General features: G+C 37.2%; 1 protein-coding gene across 2 annotated transcripts; it reads right to left on the bottom strand.

Annotated features, from left to right (window-relative positions):
- Positions 1-6287: 6287 nt before the first annotated feature.
- LOC102711001 (ABC transporter B family member 28) lies at positions 6288-19759 on the bottom strand. Of its 2 annotated transcripts, XM_006658476.3 has the most exons (16): positions 17991-18464; positions 17701-17888; positions 17028-17051; positions 16256-16357; positions 15915-16005; positions 15030-15130; positions 14807-14857; positions 14535-14663; positions 13071-13133; positions 12736-12985; positions 11880-12028; positions 11711-11800; positions 11397-11531; positions 11257-11313; positions 10880-10936; positions 6288-7005 (listed from the first exon to the last, which is right to left on the bottom strand). In XM_006658476.3, exons 1-16 carry the CDS (start codon positions 18364-18366, stop codon positions 6769-6771), a joined length of 2100 nt encoding a protein of 699 aa, XP_006658539.2. In that variant the 5' UTR covers positions 18367-18464; the 3' UTR covers positions 6288-6768. The 2 variants fall into 2 exon arrangements, with proteins under 2 accessions (XP_006658539.2, XP_040382383.1); XM_040526449.1 differs by lacking the exons at positions 17701-17888; positions 17991-18464 and adding an exon at positions 19618-19759 and having other exon boundaries at positions 6294-7005.
- Positions 19760-20323: the final 564 nt, after the last annotated feature.

Below are 20323 nucleotides of genomic sequence, written 5' to 3'. Positions count from 1 at the left end.
CCCACCTTTGCACGTTGCAGTTAAATTTTAACTTTTGAATTACTTGCGGGTACCCCGAATAAAGTAAGTTAACTTTTGACTCCTTTCGGTTAAATTTTAACTTACTGAAGCATTAATACAAGCCAGTGAACGCGAGTTAATTTTTAACTCAAGAACACATTATAGACATATTGAGTAATTTTTTAACTGATATGCTCACAAGCAAGCACGCACATCATGTTATTATACTATGCAGTTAAAGTTTAACTTATCGAACAACACAACACACGCTAAACATATGAGTTAATTTTTAACTAACACACTGATAGTAGGGTTGAATGTGTGATGAGAGTTATTTTTTAACTCCACTAGCTTTTGTTGGGGTGGCGGTGGTGGGAGGAGGTGGGCTGACGTGGAGCTTGGTTAGTTGATCGTTGTGTGACGCGCTACGTTGCAAGGTAGCGCGCAGCGTTTTAGTGGCGCGTTATATAGCGTCACTATATATATATATATACGTACACGTCCTCACTTCCAATGCCCATCCCACATCCCACCACTCTTTGCAAGGCCCAAAATGCACGGCCAACCCGTGCATTGCACGGGCTTCTAGTATAATATTTAGTTTAAATTATATAGAGTCATAAATGTTGTTGAAAGTTATAAAGTTCATAACATTAATGCTTATATAAACATAATATAGAATATATCCAATTATTTTTTATAGTTTAATAATTTGAAAGCATTGAAATATTAGAAATCATCCCATTAGAATCTTCACTTAAAATAGAGATTCTTGGTATAACATTGTTAATTAGACTATCAGTAACAACCCATCTATAATTTTTGCATTAGTACGTGTGACCTTAACCGTACATAATAGAGGTCGCATCCGTTACATTTAGTAAATTCGTATCAAATCTAACTATTTTATTTAACATTATCTTTATTTTTCTATTTGATGCCAATTGTCGTTAACTTTTGGATGTATGTTGAACACTCATTATATTCAAAATTTTGTTGAATAATTAAAAACATTTGAGATACTTAAAAGTACCTTCAATATTAAAAAAATCACAGCAAATTAATTAAATTCAGAGCATTATGTCACGGATTTTGCTTATCCCACGGCTTGTTTGCGTTTCTTCAGTATGATGCTAAGCCAACATCATCTACAAAAGGAAAATAAGGGGTTAATATATAGGAAAGAAACATATTTAATATGAATTAAAAATTAGTGATGGCAGAAAATAATATTCAAAAGCAATGTCTTACTGCAGAAATATGTAGTGCTGTCTATTCTTTTTCAGAGATTTTCAAAGCTCTGTTCCATTTTTTATATGTTCTCTTCGGTCTTGATATTCTCAAGTTTCGTTGTGTTTAGGAAGATGAGCACTTTATCACTTTTAACTGGACGAGACTTCACCACTTATGAAACCTGGAAATTTGTTATCAGATATACAAATCCTTCTCTTATTAGTGGCCTGAACTTCGCAGCCTGATATTTCTATACAACAGCACATCATGTTGTTCTGTAGCAAATAACTTAAATTAAGAAAATTATAAACATCAAAATTATTTGAGCGGATTAATTATTCTAACCTCTTCATCAATAAGATCATGTCTAGGCTAATAAGTTCATTGCTGTCGGAATTTATGGCATCGCAAAGACTAATTAGTCTAACCTTTACTTTCCATGCTTCTTACTGTCGACAGCTTGAAGCATATCATACTCCATTGGAGTTCTCCTTCAATTTTAATAAAAAATAATTCCAAATTATATTGTTACATTTTTTAGGACCGAAATAAGCAAAGACTATTTAAATAAGGTATGATGGACTTCGTATAAAAAATAGAGTAGAGCATCTTAACCATGTAAATAAGCTATGTATTCAAGAAATCGAGTAAAACATCCTGAGCAAAAAGTTGTGCTGAAAACCCATTACTTTGCTCATTTTTATTTACAGGCTTAGAGCTCTTGGTTAGGCCTGGAAGGAAAAAAATAGTATAGTTTAGCTTATAACATGTTGTGCATACGGACACATGGGAAATTAAATATTTGACACATGAAAATTATATTTATATATATGTGTGTGTGATGTCTTCTTGAAAATTATTATTAGACAGAATTCTTTTAGCAAACCATGAGTCATTTACAGGTGAATGGTCATGCGAAAGGTCAATTGAAGTAGATAATCTAATACCAAATAGCTTAGTTCAGTAGGAAAAATAGATAAAAACCACTCATTTTGTCATGGCAAAGGGATTGCAGCCACGGGCAGTGGAAGTGGAAGAAACCGATTTGATTTGTATTCCATATTCTGGATATGTCAAATTTATAGTGTTAGGCTGTTAGCTGATAGCAAATCTAAGCTCCAGAGATCCAGATCAAGAAATTTTGAGATGAGAAATCTATTAGGATTGAGGAAAATCAGTACGTGACTTTTGTATCGTTTGGTGGAATTAGAGATAGAAGTACCGGAGATATAGACTAAAATCAATGTGCTGTAGATAACTGCTGTTTAAAGATGATCCAGATCAAAATATTTTGAAATGAGAAATCTATTAGGATTGAGGAAAATCAGTACGTGACTTTTGTATCGTTAGGTGGAATTGGAAATAGAAGTACCGGATATATAGACTAAAATCAATATGCTGTAGATAACTACTATTTAAAGATAGTATATCCACCAATACGATTTTTCTATTGAAGATTGGGCCACACGTCAGAACAGTGTTGACCGTAAGCAAAAACTGTTTTTTACTGCCTTGTTTTTAATCTTTGAGCCTGTTAAAAATACTGAAGATTGGACCATGTTGTTGTAAACAAAATAGATTAAGGCCCACGCTACTTAACATAAATTGTACGGTTCAGATTATTTAATATATCTAATGAATAGCCAGATCTCTCTAGTTAACGTGAGAGCATAGAAAGTACCCAATTACCAATTAGTATAGGTATAGATGAGGAGAACAAGGAGACACTTAGAGAGGGACTTAGATGCATTGAGGACCATCAAGGGCGTCCAAGTCAAGATGGAGGCCCAAATCAAGTTTAATTTGAGTATGTTTCGGAGCCCAGGATCAGTCTGTATTAAAACAGGCGCCTAGGTTGCATACATGCTTGGATTGGGTTGTTCTTTATATGAATGAAAAGCTAAAAAGATAACATTTTCCAATAGTTCTGGTTCCATGTCCAAATTCATTCAAATCATCAGGAATCGATCGAACAAGTTGATATCCAAAATATGTTCCATTGTTATATCACTGAATTGTGGCCTTTGGGCCGTGTATCATGTTGGAGCCTATTAGAGATGTATCAAGGGGTGTTTGCACAACCCTGAACTCCATATATTAGTAGTCGCTGCCATCTTTAGGATTTAGGTTTTGCTTAGATTAATCTGTCAAGAATAGTTTCATCAATTCTTCAGTGTGTGAGACATCAAGTCGTGAGCTTAATCATTCATATGCAATTTGGTTGCACTCTTTCTTGTTCTTACTTATGTTGTTTGATTCGTAATCATGGATTAGTCTTCTCAATGAGGTCAATCGGGTTTTAACACGATTGATAACCAGAATAGACGTGGTGCTACGATTGCGGGGTTCAAGACCATGTTCGTTCAGAAGTCAGATCTACTTGTGTCACAACTCCATCAAATCCATTGTTTATGAGGACCTTTTGGAAGATTAGGAACACAATTGATAACCAGAGAAGATGTCGTCCTGCGATTGCGGGGCTCAAGAGCATGTTTGTTGAGAATCCGAATCAACTTATGTTGTGACTCTATCAAATCGATTGTTTGTCAGAACCTTTCAAAAGATCAAGAACACTCATCCAAATCATTTCTACAACCATGCTAGAAATACACTTGTCGGTGATGTGGGCCTGGGGGTATCCCTACGAGTGTGGCGTGTGATAGCTGTGGGCCCAAGAACCCCCAGAAGGGGGGTTGGGCACCAAGAGACGCATGCTCCTGCGATGGACCCCTGAGTTAGCCGTCGGATCAAGGGGTCAGGGTCGGGCCGCCCTGACCCCTGGCATATCTCTGGACTGCTGCAAGGCCCACGTGTCAGGGAGGAGGGCACACCCCTGGGATTCAACTTTCGCATTTAATTCGATGGGAGAGGACCTAGAGTATGCTCCACCCGCGTGGCAAAGAAAAATGTGTCTGTCTCGCACTTGATGCAGGGCAGGCAAGCGTGCGTTCCTAGTGGCTCCTTTCACAGAAAAAGAGGCAAAGAGCGGGCAAGTACCTCTGGCAAGGCAGACGCTTCACAGCCGGGTCAGGGTACCAACCCCCGCTCCATCACAATCACATTTAATGCAACTGACAAATAGCAGGAGGGAAGAGGGCGGCAACCCCGTTACTTGAAACGGTCACCCACCCCCAAGATGAGACACTAACCGATAGGACCAAGCAAGGGAAGCGTGGCCGCCCTCTCCGCCAACTCTCTAGCTGATGGGACCAAGCAAGGATGGTGTGGCTGACACGCCACCTACCCTCTAACAGACCAAGGACGAGAAGGCAACAGCAAGTCGTCGTGACCGTGACCCGGACAGGCAGCGAACCAACTGCCATAGCGACATGACGACCTACTCGCCAGTAGGAGGTAGGACTGAGGCAAATGTGGTGGCCCCTTACTACTATAAAAGAAGGTCCTGCCCCACTTATAGGGGGATCCGATCGACTCTCACTCACTAGGAGAAGAACCTTCTAAAAGAAGGCTTGTACTTACTTGCCATATAGTGACCAAGTGACAGGAGTAGGATATTACGCCTTCCGATGACCTGAACCTGTATAAACTCTTGTTTTCCTTCTTTCTCAATGGTCTTGACCTAGCACACCTGGGCCAAACCAAAAAAAGGGGTTCGACGAACTCCCGCTTGAGGAGCTCATGCTCCGACAACACTTATATTAGGATCGAGGAAAATCAGGCAACACAATCCATGAAGAATAAGTCAAAATTGACCATTTTGATCAGTGATTCATCAGCCTCTACATTCGTGAATTATACCCCTCTGATTTAATTCACTTGTCATGGTTGACCATTATTATTTTACTTTGACCACTAATAGTTTTAAAAAATTAATAATTAATTGATTACGGTAAACGTTGGATGATTATCTATTCTACAGTATACAAACATGTTTTACTCACTGGAGAAATCTAATGGCTCAAATCATCTACATCAAATCAGACAGTCCACGTTTCATCTATCCTCTTTCTGTTTATCAGCTCCTCAAATTGAGCGCACAATCCATCTATCTTCTCAACATTAAATCTAACACATTAAATCCAAATTTTTAAACTATTAATATATTATTTAAACTACAAATAATTCGTGCGATAAATATTTGATAGAAATTAGATGATGACTTAATGTATAATTTAATGTATCATATAGTGCACAAACAAACATGTTTTACTCATTGGACAAATCTAACGGCTTAAATGATCTGCATCAAATTAGACAATCCATGTTTCATCTACCATCTTTCCATTTATCAGCTCCTCAAATTGCGCGCACATTCCATCTATCTTCCCAACATTAAATATAATACATTAAATCCAATTTTTTAAACTATTAATATATTATTTAAACCACAAAGAATTCGTGAGATAAATATTTGATATAAATTAGATGATGACTTAATGTTTAATTTAAATAACTTTTCATGTAATATATAAAGACACGAAGAAATTTATTTTTAAACTCGTAATAAATTTAAACTCAAGAGATGCACAATTGTTTTATATGTTAGCAAAATTTTATTTATTAAAGGGAGACATAAAGTTGTATGTGATGTAACTCAAGTTTGTATAAAGTGACGCTAATTTAGTTTCTATAGAGTTTAAATTTTATGTTAATATAAGGTAATATGAATAAATTATTTAATTAAAATTGTCCTTGAAATATATGAACAGGTATGGTAGTGATTCTGAAATTAGTATATCAATTATCCTTGCAATATATTAAAATTATCCTTGCAATTTGTTGATATTATAATGATTTTGAAATTAGTAATTACAAGTTATGCAATTAATGTCCAAATTTAAAAACTCTTAATTTATTAAGATATGGTCCAACCTATAATTAATTATGCAAAGTTTCAGGTCACCGTCTGGTGGTTTGCTACTATTTTGTTAGAGTTTGTCTAAATAATAATCAAATTAACAAATACTTGATAGACAAACAAATTTAAATATTTGGTTTATATATGATTGCATTAAAATAAATTTATAATATCTTATTTACATTATAAAATTGTAAATTAAACCGTAGCGTTAGTACAGGTATATTGCTAGTATACTCGTAACATCCCACATTACGTATACAACATTTTAAAGACATACCAAACATTTTTTTCAGAAAAGATACGTTGTCAAGGTTAACAAATAAATAAATAGTACCTAGTGACAGTTATATGATTGAAACTGGAGGTAGTAACTCTCCAACATGTTGGAGTGCTTAATGGGCAATCCGGTGACCATGCTAACTTCAAGAAAAATACATATGTTCCTTTCCCCCAAAAAAAGAGAAAAAAAAGCTGTTATTTCTTTTGGAGCCTTTTTAACCGATAACCGCGAGTCCAGCCAGTAAACATCATTGATTTTGTGAGCACCTATTGAGGCCTTCGGTGTTGATTGTAAATTTCGATACAAGTTATTTTGTAATTGATGTAGATGTGTTTCGTAAACCTATCACCGTATTATGTCAGATGATGTAAAATATGGTTGAGAGGTCTTGTCTGTAACTGCTTTTCGGGCAACAAACACTGCCGGAAGGTGTTTACTCAAAAGCGAGCCTCTGTGTCCCAACAAGTGACGCATATCGGCCTCCCCTGGCAACGAGTTCAGCATGAGTCCCAAGTTCTGCTATCTTGCCATTTGAGCAGACAGCGATTTGATGCGCATTTTGCACGGTGCTCAATCTGTGGGCAATCACCAGTGAAGTCCTTCCCTTCATCAAGTGATTGAGAGCTTCCTGTACAAGCCGCTCACTGGTCGTATCAAGTGCACTCGTAGCCTGTAAACATCACAAATTCTATGAATGAATACAAAGTGAACAGCACAATCTGCAATCTATCTATTATATATATAAAGTAATTGGAAAAGAGCCTCCACGTTGTCTCTCATAGGCTAGAAATTCTGAGATTAATCGAAGTAAAATATGAGGAAAAAAAAAGATATAGTTTTTGAATCGGACAACTTTAGGAGAAAAAAAAAAGAAAACAACGGTCATCCGCGCAGCACAGCCCAAGGTCACTAATTAATCTCCCCCAATTAATTAATCTGCTAGCTAAATTGACCGATAGATCCTACCAAACACCCAGCTTAATTATTTCAGACAAAATAAGTTCCCAAAATAAGGTATGTGATCGACGTAATCCTAAACTAGGCCATGATTAGTTCCCAAAATAAAAATTTTCAAGCCATCACGTCGAATATTTGAAGATTAAATGTATGCAAAAATATCAATTACACATGTAAATTGAGAGACAAATCTTTTAAACCGTACTACTAACTTGTAAGAAAAAAATATGCGTGACTAATTTTTTTAAGTTTTTATACATTTTTTTAAATAAGACAAATGATCAAACTTTCGACACAGAAATCAAAAAATAATGTTATTTTGGGACAGAGGTAGTTCATTAATATTTCACAAATATACAAGCAAATAAATAAATACTACAATAATATTTTACATATCTATTATATATATAAAGTAAAAAAAAGAGCCTTAACGTTGTCTCTCACGGGCTAGAAATTCTAAGATTAATCGAAGAAAAATATAAGAAAAAAAAGAAAAGATATAGTTTTTGAATCGGACAACTCTAGGAGAAAAAATAAAACAGAAAAGAATGGTCATCCGCACAGCACAGCCCAAGGTCACTAATTAATCTCCCCTAATTAATTAATCTACTAGCTAAATGGACCAACCGATCCTACCAAACACCCAGCTTAATTATTTCAGACAAAATAAGTTCCCAAAATAAGATATGCGAACGACGCAATCCTAAACTAGATCATGTTTAGTTCCCAAAATAAAAATTTTCAAGCCATCACGTCGAATATTTGAATGTTAAATATATGCAAAAATAACACCCAGCTTAATTATTTCAGACAAAATAAGTTCCCAAAATAAGATATGCGAACGACGCAATCCTAATCTAAGTCATGTTTAGTTCCCAAAATAAAAATTTTCAAGCCATCACGTTGAATATTTGAATGTTAAATATATGCAAAAATATCAATTACACAGATTGCGTGTAAATTGTGAGACAAATCTTTTAAACCATACTATTAACTTGTAAGAAAAAAATATGTGTGACTAATTTTTTTAAGTTTTTTATAATATTTTAAATAAGACAAATGGCCAAACTTTCAACATAGAAATCGAAAAATGATGCTATTTCAGGACAGGAGTAGTACATTAATATTTCACAAATATACAAACAAATAAATAAATACTACAATAATATTTTACATATCCATTATATATATAAAATAATAGGAAAAAGAGCCTCCACGTTGTCTCTCATGGGCTAGAAATTCTGAGATTAATCGAAGGAAAATATGAGGAAAATATAGTTTTTGAATCGGACAACTCTAGGAGAAAAAAAAACAGAAAAGAACGGTCATCCGCGCAGCACAGCCCAAGGTCACTAATTAATCTCCCCCAATTAATTAATCTACTAGCTAAATTGACCAACCGATCCTACCAAACACCCAGCTTAATTATTTCAGACAAAATAAGTTCCTAAAATAAGATATGCGAACGACGCAATCCTAAACTAGGCCATGTTTAGTTCCCAAAATAAAAATTTTCAAGCCATCACATCGAATATTTAAATATTAAATGTATGCAAAAATATCAATTACACAAGCTATGTGTAAATTACGAGACAAATCTTTTAAGCCATAAAGGAAAAAATATGCGTGACTAATTTTTTAAAGTTTTTTTACAATTTTTTAAAATAATACGAATGGTCAAACTTTCGCACATAAATCGAAAAATGATATTATTTCGGGACAGAGGTAGTACATTAATATTTCACAAATATACCAGCAAATATATAAATACTGCAATAATATTTTACATATCTATTATATATATATATATATATATATATATAAAGTAACAGAAAAATTAGCCTTCACAACTAGAAATTCTGAGATTAATCAAAGGAAAATTTGAGGAAAAAAAAGAAAAGATATAGTTTTTGAATCGGACAACTCTAGGAGAAAAAAAAACAGAAAAGAACAGCCATCCGCGCAGCACAGCCCAAAGTCACTAATTAATCTCCCCCAATTAATAAATAATATACAAATAAAAAAAAGGGCAGCACCTGTCGAACTTGCATAGTTCGACAGGGCACTGCCCACGTGGCCCTGTTAACCGGGGGATGTTGACAGGTCCTCTATCGACCGGGGATGTTGACGGGCCTCTATTTTAACGATTTTCAGCCGACGGACTCCAATTTTACAATTTTATGATTTTCAGCCGACGGACTCCAATCATATAAGTTGTCTGTTTAATGGTATTGGGATGCATAAAAACAAAACTTATCAACATTGGTCAGTGTTTCTGCCCTCAAAGGTCTACTAGACTACTACAAACACATGGTCACATCAGGGGCTCAGTCCAAGAAAAACTTTGAATTGAAACCTGATGCCAGCTAAAACTGATCAGTTTAGCAGAATCCTGGCTATTTTGAATTTTCTGAACTACCAATGTGGCATCAACTCATAAAGCATTGCAGGCGTTAGCTTCCTGGATTTATCTGGTGTAGTAGATAGGTAAATCATAGCATGGCAAGTCTGTAATGGATCTTCTATTTTTTTTAGTATATGTTCCTCCCTGCCCAACCCTGCCCCTCCCCTTCCCCCAAAAAATAAAGAAGAAACAAAAGAGTAATTTTCACCCTTTGGTAACTGTTATTCCAAATTCCAACCCTCTGGTTTCAATTTCCAAAATTAATCATTAATTCCAAAACGACAGTTCTTGTTAATTTCTTTGATATGTTTTATGCATTTTATCATTAATTTATACAACTCAAGAGCTCACTGAAGCCACAATATGCTTGGCTAAACAAAAATAACCAACTTGCTGAACATCAGTTTATTGGATCTTCACATATGGAGTGACTATATTCCACATACAGTTATAGAAGGCATTTATGGAATCCCATGATTATACTTCAATGGGCAGAGATTGGCTAGATGGGTGACTGTTAGACAGACTGGTGCAGGGTGCGCTATTGTTGGACCAGCAGAAAAAGGATAGCCTATGCCTAATCAGCATGTCCCAATCAATCAATTGTGGTTGGGCAGCAACCTTGTTCAAGTGAACTAGCATGACATGAATAGTACCTGCCCGCAGCAGATTATAACTACAAATCATTTATTTTGTAATTTCATACAATTTTCAAGGTTTTTTGTATGTAGTTCTACTTTTTCAGGTCAGATGAGCTAAATGCGCTACTACCATCGGGGTATAGCAGTGCCTGTGCTGGCACGACACAGCCCATGACCCTGTTGGCCAGCACAACTTGGCCCACTTCATTAAGCCTGTTAGTCGGTCCATGCCCAAATGTGCTATGCCTAGGGGCTCCTGCTTCATAATGCCCTGTCAATGCCACTACCTCCTTCCAATGTCAATTGTTCTATTTTGTGGGAAGAGTTGACAAAGCACTTACCCAGCCTTACATGGTTCTGTACTAATTCTCTTTGTATAGTTCTCAGCTTTTCTTCCACACAAAAATTAAGGCTTGCCTCCACTCTAGAAAAAATGTTCTATAACTATGTAGGGTACAAGATATCAAAGTAGAACGTATGCATGATATAAGACAAGTTGAACAGCAACTAGTTGCAAAATTACGATTTTCTGTAAGAGATACCTCATCAAGAATTAGAATAGGAGAGTTCTTCAGTAGAGCACGAGCAATTGCAATTCTCTGCAAATTAACAAAATGATTGTAAGGTAGTGAGTAAAATTTAGTCCTTTCTCAAAGTATTCCCTGTGTGCACATATGCAAAACCTATTAGAATTCTCATGCTATACATTGTATTTTTGCATCACGATGTCCAAGAGAAACAAAGCAAGCTACATACAACACTGAGTACTAAGTACTAACTCCTACTGTTCTATGTTTACATATTCTAATAAATTTATCACTTGCAACCGTGCACTCAAATATTAATAGCTAAGTTTAGAAAGTTCAACTGCCCTTATTCCTATCCAATGTGTCGGTGTCCAATTGGAGTAGAAAATTACCTGTCTCTGTCCCCCACTTAGGAGGCTGCCACGTTCACCAACAAGAGTGTCATAGCCCTAGATCCCAAACAAATTATGGAAATCAAACTACTGCATTTGGACACCAGAAACTATAAAAATATGACAAATGCTATTTCAACCTGCGGAAGAGAGACAATGAATTCATGAGCATTGGCAGCTTTAGCGGCTTTTATTATCTCATCCTTAGAGACAACATCATCTGGGAGACCGTAAGCGATGTTTTCTCCAACAGAAACTGAAAATAGGACCGGGTCCTGAAATTTTCATACCAAAATCAAATAATTAAAAAACTGCGAAATCATTAATACCAGGAGAAATTTGGTACCAAACTGCATAAAGAACAAGCACACAAATTCTAGATGGAGAGGACTGAAACATAGATTGTTGAGAACTAGAGATGATAGTCCACGCTTCGAACTTTGTATCACTATACCTGATTCACTAAGGATACAACTCGAGACCATTCTCTTTTATCAAATACACGAATGTCTTCCCCAGCAACAGTGATGCGACCATGAGTTGGCTGCAATAAATGACCGAACTGAAATGTTGATCCAGATATGAAAAAACATCACACCATTAATGTGGATGCACAGCAGTACCTCATAGTATCGTGCAAGAAGTTGCACCACTGTGCTTTTCCCAGCACCACTAGGTCCAACAAGTGCTGTAATTTTCCCACACTCAATTGTAAGGTCAAGCCCATTTAAGATCTCCACATCAGATCTCAGTGGGTATGAGAAGTGGACATCTGCAAAAACAGAAATGAGCATCAGTTGTAAGCCAGTGCTCTGATAATAATCTAGTCAATCATAATTTTGGGAACAACACACTTTATTCTTCATGGAAGTACCTCTTAGAATCATCTCTTTGAAGTTACAGTTTTACCCCAAAAGGGCAAAGTTCATAATTGGTGCATTATAATACTATTATTCATTTAAGTATCTCTTGGAGACACTTTTAAGTTATAATTTTTCACACATGGCAAAAAGACAAGGAAAATGGACATAAAAAAAATTACCAAGGAAGTGAAATATGAAAGTTTATCTTACACATAATAATATTCACAATGATATACATTTAACAGTTCCATTTTGCATCCTATAAATTGAAAATGAGAGCCTCCTTTTACTCTTTCTACCTAAACCTCACTTGTTGCCTCGTCCCATTTCAGTTGTATGTCCTGATCCATGTTCATTTGCAAAATTGTTTGCATGCTTCAGAAGCTTTCAGCTGCATCACAAAGGCTGGGTGCTCACAGATTTTTGTCTCTGATAATAACGATGTGAATTACATAGCTCAATTTGTTTCATTTTGTCGCTTTTCCTGGATTTACATTTGTGCTTAGCTATTAGGCTTTTAATTTGTTGGTTACATCATATAATCATATAAACAATTTAATCTATAGTATGAAAACAGCTGCATGTATAAAATAAATATGAATAGCAGCAAGCAGACCTTCTAGGTGAATGTCACCAGACCAGGCTAGATTGTTGCAGCTGCTCGTGCTTGATGATTTGAGTGCTGACATGTAATGTTTGTTAGCAGTGCCATTTTCATGCACTCCACCTTTTGAATCTTCTAGTTCTTTGGCTAAACCATATGCAAGTGAATCATCAATGTCCTCTGCTGAAAGAACAGAATTTATTCTTTCTACAGAAGCAAATGTCCCACGTAGATCACCAAGAGTATTAACAGCTCCTTGAACCTAAAATGTGTGCTCTCAATAAGTATGATGAGCACAAAACATCAAAACACAAAAACTTATGCAAACAGTAAAATCTGATACTTACAGCGAATGTCAGTGTGAATGTGTAACCAATAAAAGATGCCATGGTTCCAACAGATAATTTGCCCTGAAATACATGTGTAACATTTTCTGATTCCAATGAGCCAGTTCAAACTAGACATTATTAAATAAAATTCATTACACAATGAATATTAAATATCTAATGACATACTGGTTAGTAAAAACAACTTGGTTGCATGCATGTGGTGTTTCGATAGGCATACAATGTGCTTCCCTAAAGTAAGATAGAATGATGACTTCTTTATATATTTAAGTCAAGAGCACAGCTGATGCAACAGAATCAATTTTTAAAAATTGATATTGAAATATTTAGATGATGTAACTGATCTAAATTGGTGTACTCGTAGATACTGAAATATGAACAGTACAAAATTGACAATAATTCTAATATAACACATGCTAGATCTAAAAGCTGAATCTGTTATTCTGTTTTCTTATTTTCTTAGAACAGACGTCAAGGGCAAAAGGGAAACAAGCTTAAGGCATTGGTTCTGAAACCTAGAGCAAGCAGTGTCAACAATATTTTGTACAATGCAAATAGCACAAAATGGCAAGGTAATGGGCTTCAAGGCTCCAGCTGACCTAGTGTTGTGTATATAGGGTTAAAGGGCACCAAATTTCCATGGACGTGGCCAGAAGCAATAAATCTATGCAACATTCCACATTGGATGGCGATGATCCAGGGGGTCACCATTGTCGTGAGTCACCTATAATCTAGAGAATTGTTCATCCATCTTTTAAGATTTCCTAGTATTGGATGGGACAAACTCTCAAAGTATAGCCCATCCTATATTATGCAAGGAAAAATTACAGGATACTTCACAGGGTGACATGTAAAAGAAACTCGTCCAGCAGGGGAAAAACCGCCCCCACAGCATTGTTGTGCTAAAAGAAACCTCAGCAAAAGCCAGTCGAGAAAGGCCACACCCTAGCCCCTTGACAGTGGACCTGCCACCCATGGTTTTGGGCCTTAACACTTTTGAGGCCCCAGACCCATACACAAGGGCATGCCCACCATAGGTCGTTTTTTAACATGTGTTTTAACTAATGGGACAGCGAGTGACCTCTTTTTAAACAAACTCTGAAAATTCGGTCCCAAGGGGAGTCGAACCCACGAGATGGTAGGTACTACTGAAACGCTGCGAGCATGCGACCAGTAGGCTATATACCCGTTCGCCACAGGATAACATGTAATTTATTCTACGCCATAACTATAATCCATTATGGTTTGTAGAATACCTTTGCAATTCAGAAAAACTGCCAGAATTCTAGTCCCTCGATTTTAAACTTGTAAATACTATCACGATGCACTACAGAATAGCATGGAACTTATTTTATGGTAAAACTAAACGACACGGCATGTTCTGCAGCTTTAGAAATAACGATGAGATGTAAGAACAAAGAACAATGTAATATATATCATAGACCAAGGGATTCAGAGGCTTACTGCATTGACTTTGCTTCCGCCGAGAACATAAAGTGCCATTAGGGAAACATAAACTACCACCCGAGTTAATGACTCATTAGCAGATTTCAGAACTCCTAATTTAGTGCCACTATTCTGGAAAGCAAGTGCCTATCAAACAAAAACTTGAATTAATAAGATATGGAAAGCAATGTGTCAGCTGCAAATATTTTCCTTCAAAATAGAGAAATAAGCATTCAGAATGTAATTATTGTAATGGATGACCTGACAAAAACAAAAGCCACAAGACTTACCAAATTGTCGAACATAGAAATTTGCCGCTTTTCACCACCAAATGACCTAACCTGTAAATGTATTTTTCAATGAAATAAGGATAACCCAAGTATGTGCATGGGTGTTTAATAGAATAAAGGAGATTGAATATATTGACGAAAATATTTCAATGATGTAAAAATTCTTTACCGCATCTAAAATCGTTTAAAAGAGATATGATAATTCTGACAAACAAATACTCACAGTACGAATGGCAGAAAATGTTTCTGATGCACAGTCTGATATACGTGCTTGGACAATTCCATAAGATTTAAATGTGGGAACGGTTGACCTCTTGAAAAGTGCTGAGTTAATAAAAACAGCTTGTCAGATCAGCAAATGCTTTTCAGAAATACCATAGAATTGTCAACACTACTTCAAATGAGCTTATCTTTTTAAACTGCTACAATGTGTTAATGCATTAAGTGAAAAACATATTTGGAGGGTAAAATTATTTCTTGAAATCACAAATACTAGAACTAAAGAACATATAAAATCTGAAAGTTCGAGAGCAACATGAAGGAAATGTCTGAAAAAATTATCTAAGAAAAAAAAAGCAACGCAGAAAGTGAAACTTTATGAGACCGTAAAAGAAAGGTATTTTTTTTTTATTTGCAGATTTTGTCATCTCCAGTCTGTCCAATCAATTACTGAAGCACCAAACAATTAACATTATGGATACTTCCAACTACAGCTCCCAAATCAACAACTTTCCGTTAATAGAAAATGCCTAAACAGAAGAATTTTGCTTTTGGGTTTTGCATTAGCAAAATGTCAGGGATAGTTAAGCATAACACCCAAATATTTCACAGATAAATAAAAAAGATCTGATGTGGCAATAAAATTTAGGCCCATTTCATTATCAAAAGCAAACTAGAAAGGTATAAGACACAAGGGGCCATCTACCACAATAAGCACCTGAAAAAACTAGTGTGCCTGATATTTTCCAAAAATAAATTTGTTAGAGTACAAATGATGGAATTCAGGATGAAGAAAGATTAAATGTTATTCTACTCTTGAACACATGTGATATACAGTATGAATAGTAAATGGCATATCCGTTATCATAGTCGTCATTTGGATAGTTACCAACTAGCACGGAGACAGAGACCATTAGGAGTCCTAGAACAGGAGCTAGCTCAGTAGATAATGTGAAAAGTATACAAAGTGTTCCAGTGATCTGGGGGGAAACAGGAAACAAATACTTCAGAAGACATTTCAGAGAATAGACCTTGCAGGTAATTGTGTAATTATCAAATAATCAAGTATGATATGAATGGGCTAGCTGATCAGTAATGGCTGGAGATGTCAGTATTTTAAGAGCGTTGTTAATAGCACAGAGAAAATATGTGATTCGTAATTTTGTATTGCTCAAATTCTAAGCAATTAGCAGTATAAAGCTTACATTCTCATAGTGTAAAGTTTCTTGCCTCAGAGAGTGCCCTTAGCCCACGATCCCTTGATATGTTGTCACTTACAACATTCTTCAAAGTACCCAAATCAGATGTCAACAAACCAGTCAACTCACCAACCTGCCACCAAATTATAGTAAGGTATCTCTCCCTTATCCAGTTGTGAGTCAGGCCAATTCTTTTATTCTCGCATTTTTTAACCAACATAGAATACTGTATCCTTTCATTTGCATAATTTCAGAAAAAGAAACGTATTTGATATGAAAGAAAACCCTCTATGATTTGTGTCACAGACCAGGGTAAACAATGCCATTTTATAAGGTCTTGTCAGGATAAAGAAGATGGATAGTTTCCTACCTGTTTTACCAATTCACGTAATGCATAATACACTGACCATAGCCACCATTTTCTCATTAAGTTCATTCAAATTACTTATTTTTTTAATCTTGAGGTAAACCTTGTCTTGTTTTCATCATTCACACACATTAACCCAACAATTAATTATATATCTTTCATAATGGAAAAAAAGTCGCATGTTAAGATTTCCTATCTACCTGCAATAATAGGAATAGTTGACATTTACCAAGCTGCCTATCTACATTGCTCAACTATAATTTTCATGAAACAATACCATGTTGGGTAATTTGACAACATGAACATGGAGAGTCACTGAACATAAAATACAGAGAATTTCAATTTAGTAGGCAAAATGTGCTTTACTGATAAAATTTTCCTTCTCTATGTAATGGTGATAATTTAATATAAATGTGGTATGTTGTTAAATCAGTACCTTGTGACGATCAAAGAATACCATCTGCAGACAATGAAACAAGATACATCATTCATTATCAATTTAATTAACGAAATATGCCAAATGAAATATAATATAATCAGTTTGGTAAATGCCAAATTGCTAGTATCAAGATGCAGTGCATTGTGGTACATTGAGGCTACACAATCATGCACAATAAAAGAATATTGTCAGTCTAAATTAGTACAAACTGCATTAACTGGACAAACAATGTTTCTATTCAATATTCATTCAGATTTCATTAATGTGCAATGTGCGAGGCCTGAATAAACAACTTCACCCTGGTAAAACCTACCAAGTGCTAATGCAACCTGGAAATAGAATGGAATGGACAGTTTCATAATAGTGTTAAAAATAAATCATGGAATAGTATACTAAATATCTAACCCGTTGGCAGTTGCAAACATTCTCAACGAGGCACCAATGATACAGTAGTAGCAAATGGCTCTTATGTGCGCACAACCATGCCTAAAATCAGCACGGCAATACCAAACTACCAAATAGAACTTGTGCAATGATTTGAAATAGCCCAACATTTTTGTTATCTATGCGTGGCAAATGGATACAAAACCACGGTAGTTAATGATCTGAATCGTAACGGTAAGTACATCCAGGTGACCAGGTGCAACCGTTACACAGCTAAAACAATTACCTTCTGGATCAGAATCCTGCGAAATATTTGGCTCCGCAGCCTCGCCATCACCTTCTCCCAGATCACGGTCATATTGATCACGAATATGATTGTAAATATGGGCTCCAGCGAATACAGCACGGCGATTTTGGACAGCAGCCTCCACAGGGGCTCGGAGCCCCTCCCTATGAGGGTCTCGAAGAACCTCCCTGCCATACGCGGGACACCACCACAAACACGCATCTCAGAACCAAACCAGCATCAACAACGCCGTGTAGGGAGGCGAGTGCCGTAACCACACCACACCTAACCTGAGAAGAGCGGCATGGAGAGCGTGCAGGTGGTGCACGCGAGGAGCGCCGCGAGGGAGGCCGCGATGCGCGCCCTGTACGGCGACAGGAGCGCCCACACGCCGGCCCACGTGACAGCGTCGGAGGAGGAGATGGCCGCGGCGACGTCCGCCGCCGCCGCCGCGGCGTCGAGCGACGGGGACGGGTACGCGTCGGGGCCGTCGGACGCCGGCGCGGAGATGTAGGCGCGGGGGGGCGCCGGGCGGCGGAGCGCCTGGTGGACGCGGCGGCAGCCGCCGAGATGGGGGGAGAAGGCGAGGTGGCGGGTAGGGCTAGGGCTAGGGGTGGAGGCGGAGGGGGCGAGGAGGAGGCGCGTGCTCCATGTGGAGATCGCCATTTGCTTGTGCGGAGAAGGGAAGGGAGGAAAGGTGAGGCGGAGAGCAGATAACGGTCAGTTTTGTAGTAGCAGTAGTTACTCCAGTTCAGTTCAGCCAGCAACCGAAAAAGGCCCGAACCTTGTCCTTTTTAAAAAGGGAATTGTATTCTATTTTTATTATTTGAAACAAAAGTGGGGTCTGATCTACTTTATTAGAATTAAAAAGGAGTGAGTCCCAGGGTCTTCGACCGCCTTTTGTCTTAAAAGTTTTATTCCATCCTGTTTTTTATTTGATCATTAACTTTCAAGATTACGTTTGATTGATCGTCTTAGAATATGTTTGGTTCGTGGACTAGATGGGATGGGTTGGTTCTATCCTAGATTTACAGGATGGGTTGGTTCTATTTTCCTGTTTGGTTGGTGGAATAGATTGGACTCTGTATTTTTGGAGAGATAAGATGGGATGGAGTAAACCTAATTCTTGTTTAGTTCAAGAGATAGTGATGAAATGACCAGATATGATTACCTTCCACAATGAGTTAGTGAAGTTACCTCCGATCTTTCAAATACAACGTATGAGACAGTAAGATTAATATTTGAATAACCTAATATATTTTGTGTTTGTTTATACCAGGAGTATATTTAAAATCAATTTAATATATGAATATGGATCCTTTACAATTAATAAATAGAATTGGCAATTAATCATTAACTACAGCCACACTATATCGGCCTCCTTATATGCAAACAAACAGAGCAGCACATGTTAGGAGTTAGGACTAAATTATTTGTTGTCGTCTTCTAAAAATGTCATTCAATCAGAGCAACAGAAAAATCCATACTACTAACACAAAGGAACAGCACATTTGCTACTTTGCTACATAACAGCAGAATATAGCATCTCTCTATGCAAGGAATCCAGAGCAAAATATATGTGCCACATGCATAAACAGAAAAAAAAATCAGCCACATTTTTCAGCATCCAGAGAACAAAACCCAGGCAGCGGCGCGTGAAGCCTCCGGCGGCAGCGGCCCTCTTCGCCGGCCCTGTCCCCTCCGGCAGCGGCTGCTCTTCACCCCACCCGGCGGCGCCGACCACACCGCCCCCCACCCCCATCCCGACAGCGACATGCAAACAGCAAAAAATCGGCGGCGGCGACACTCCCAGCGGCGGCGCTGCTGTTCATCCCTCGGTGACGACAGCCGCCCGGGAAAGAGGAGGAATCACAGAGGGAGGAGACGAAGAGGAAGGGGAAGGAGACCTCGACTCACCTCGAGTCGAAACCGATGCCGCATTGCCATCCGCCTCGGCGCCGCCGCCAGCAGAGGTTCTCCGATGCCGTACTGCGATGCCCTCACCCCCTCCCTCTGTGCGACGCCAGCCCCGGCTCGTCCTGGTCGGCACCGTCCCACACCAAATTGGAGGGATCATCTCATCCAGCATATCGAACGAATATTTTCTCCTAGGTTTAATCTAACCCACACCAAACACTATCACTATCAAGAATATCAAGAATAGACTGACTCTATCCCAACGCATTTCATTCTTACAACCAAACACATCCCTAGTGTGTAAATATATAAAACTATAAATCATATCTAAAATGTCTTTAATAATAAATAAAACCATAACAATATAATTAATAATTATGTAACATTTTAAATAAAACAAATGGTTAAACATAAACCTACAAGTTAACGAAATGTGTTAGAGGGGTGCTTCATTCTGGTAATTCATATTTAGCATCTTTCATTGTAAAAGATATACTATATGTATAGACAAGATATATCATAAGTACGTTGGAGCCTACATGATTTAGATTGTTGATATACCGAAGAAGTTTGGAATTATAAACCTACAATAGAAGTATAAATGCCTAATTTAAAGTGAAAAGACTGAGTAAAGATTTGCTTAAATTGAAACTTTAAATAATAAAATATGCGAAAGCTTATCTGGACCCTAGATATTGGATGGCAG

The sequence above is a fragment of the Oryza brachyantha genome, chromosome 7 (genome assembly GCF_000231095.2).
Source record: "Oryza brachyantha chromosome 7, ObraRS2, whole genome shotgun sequence".
NCBI lineage: Eukaryota > Viridiplantae > Streptophyta > Magnoliopsida > Poales > Poaceae > Oryza > Oryza brachyantha.
The sequence above is the reverse complement of the archived record's forward strand: the minus strand, read 5'-3'. Positions and strand labels throughout refer to the sequence as shown.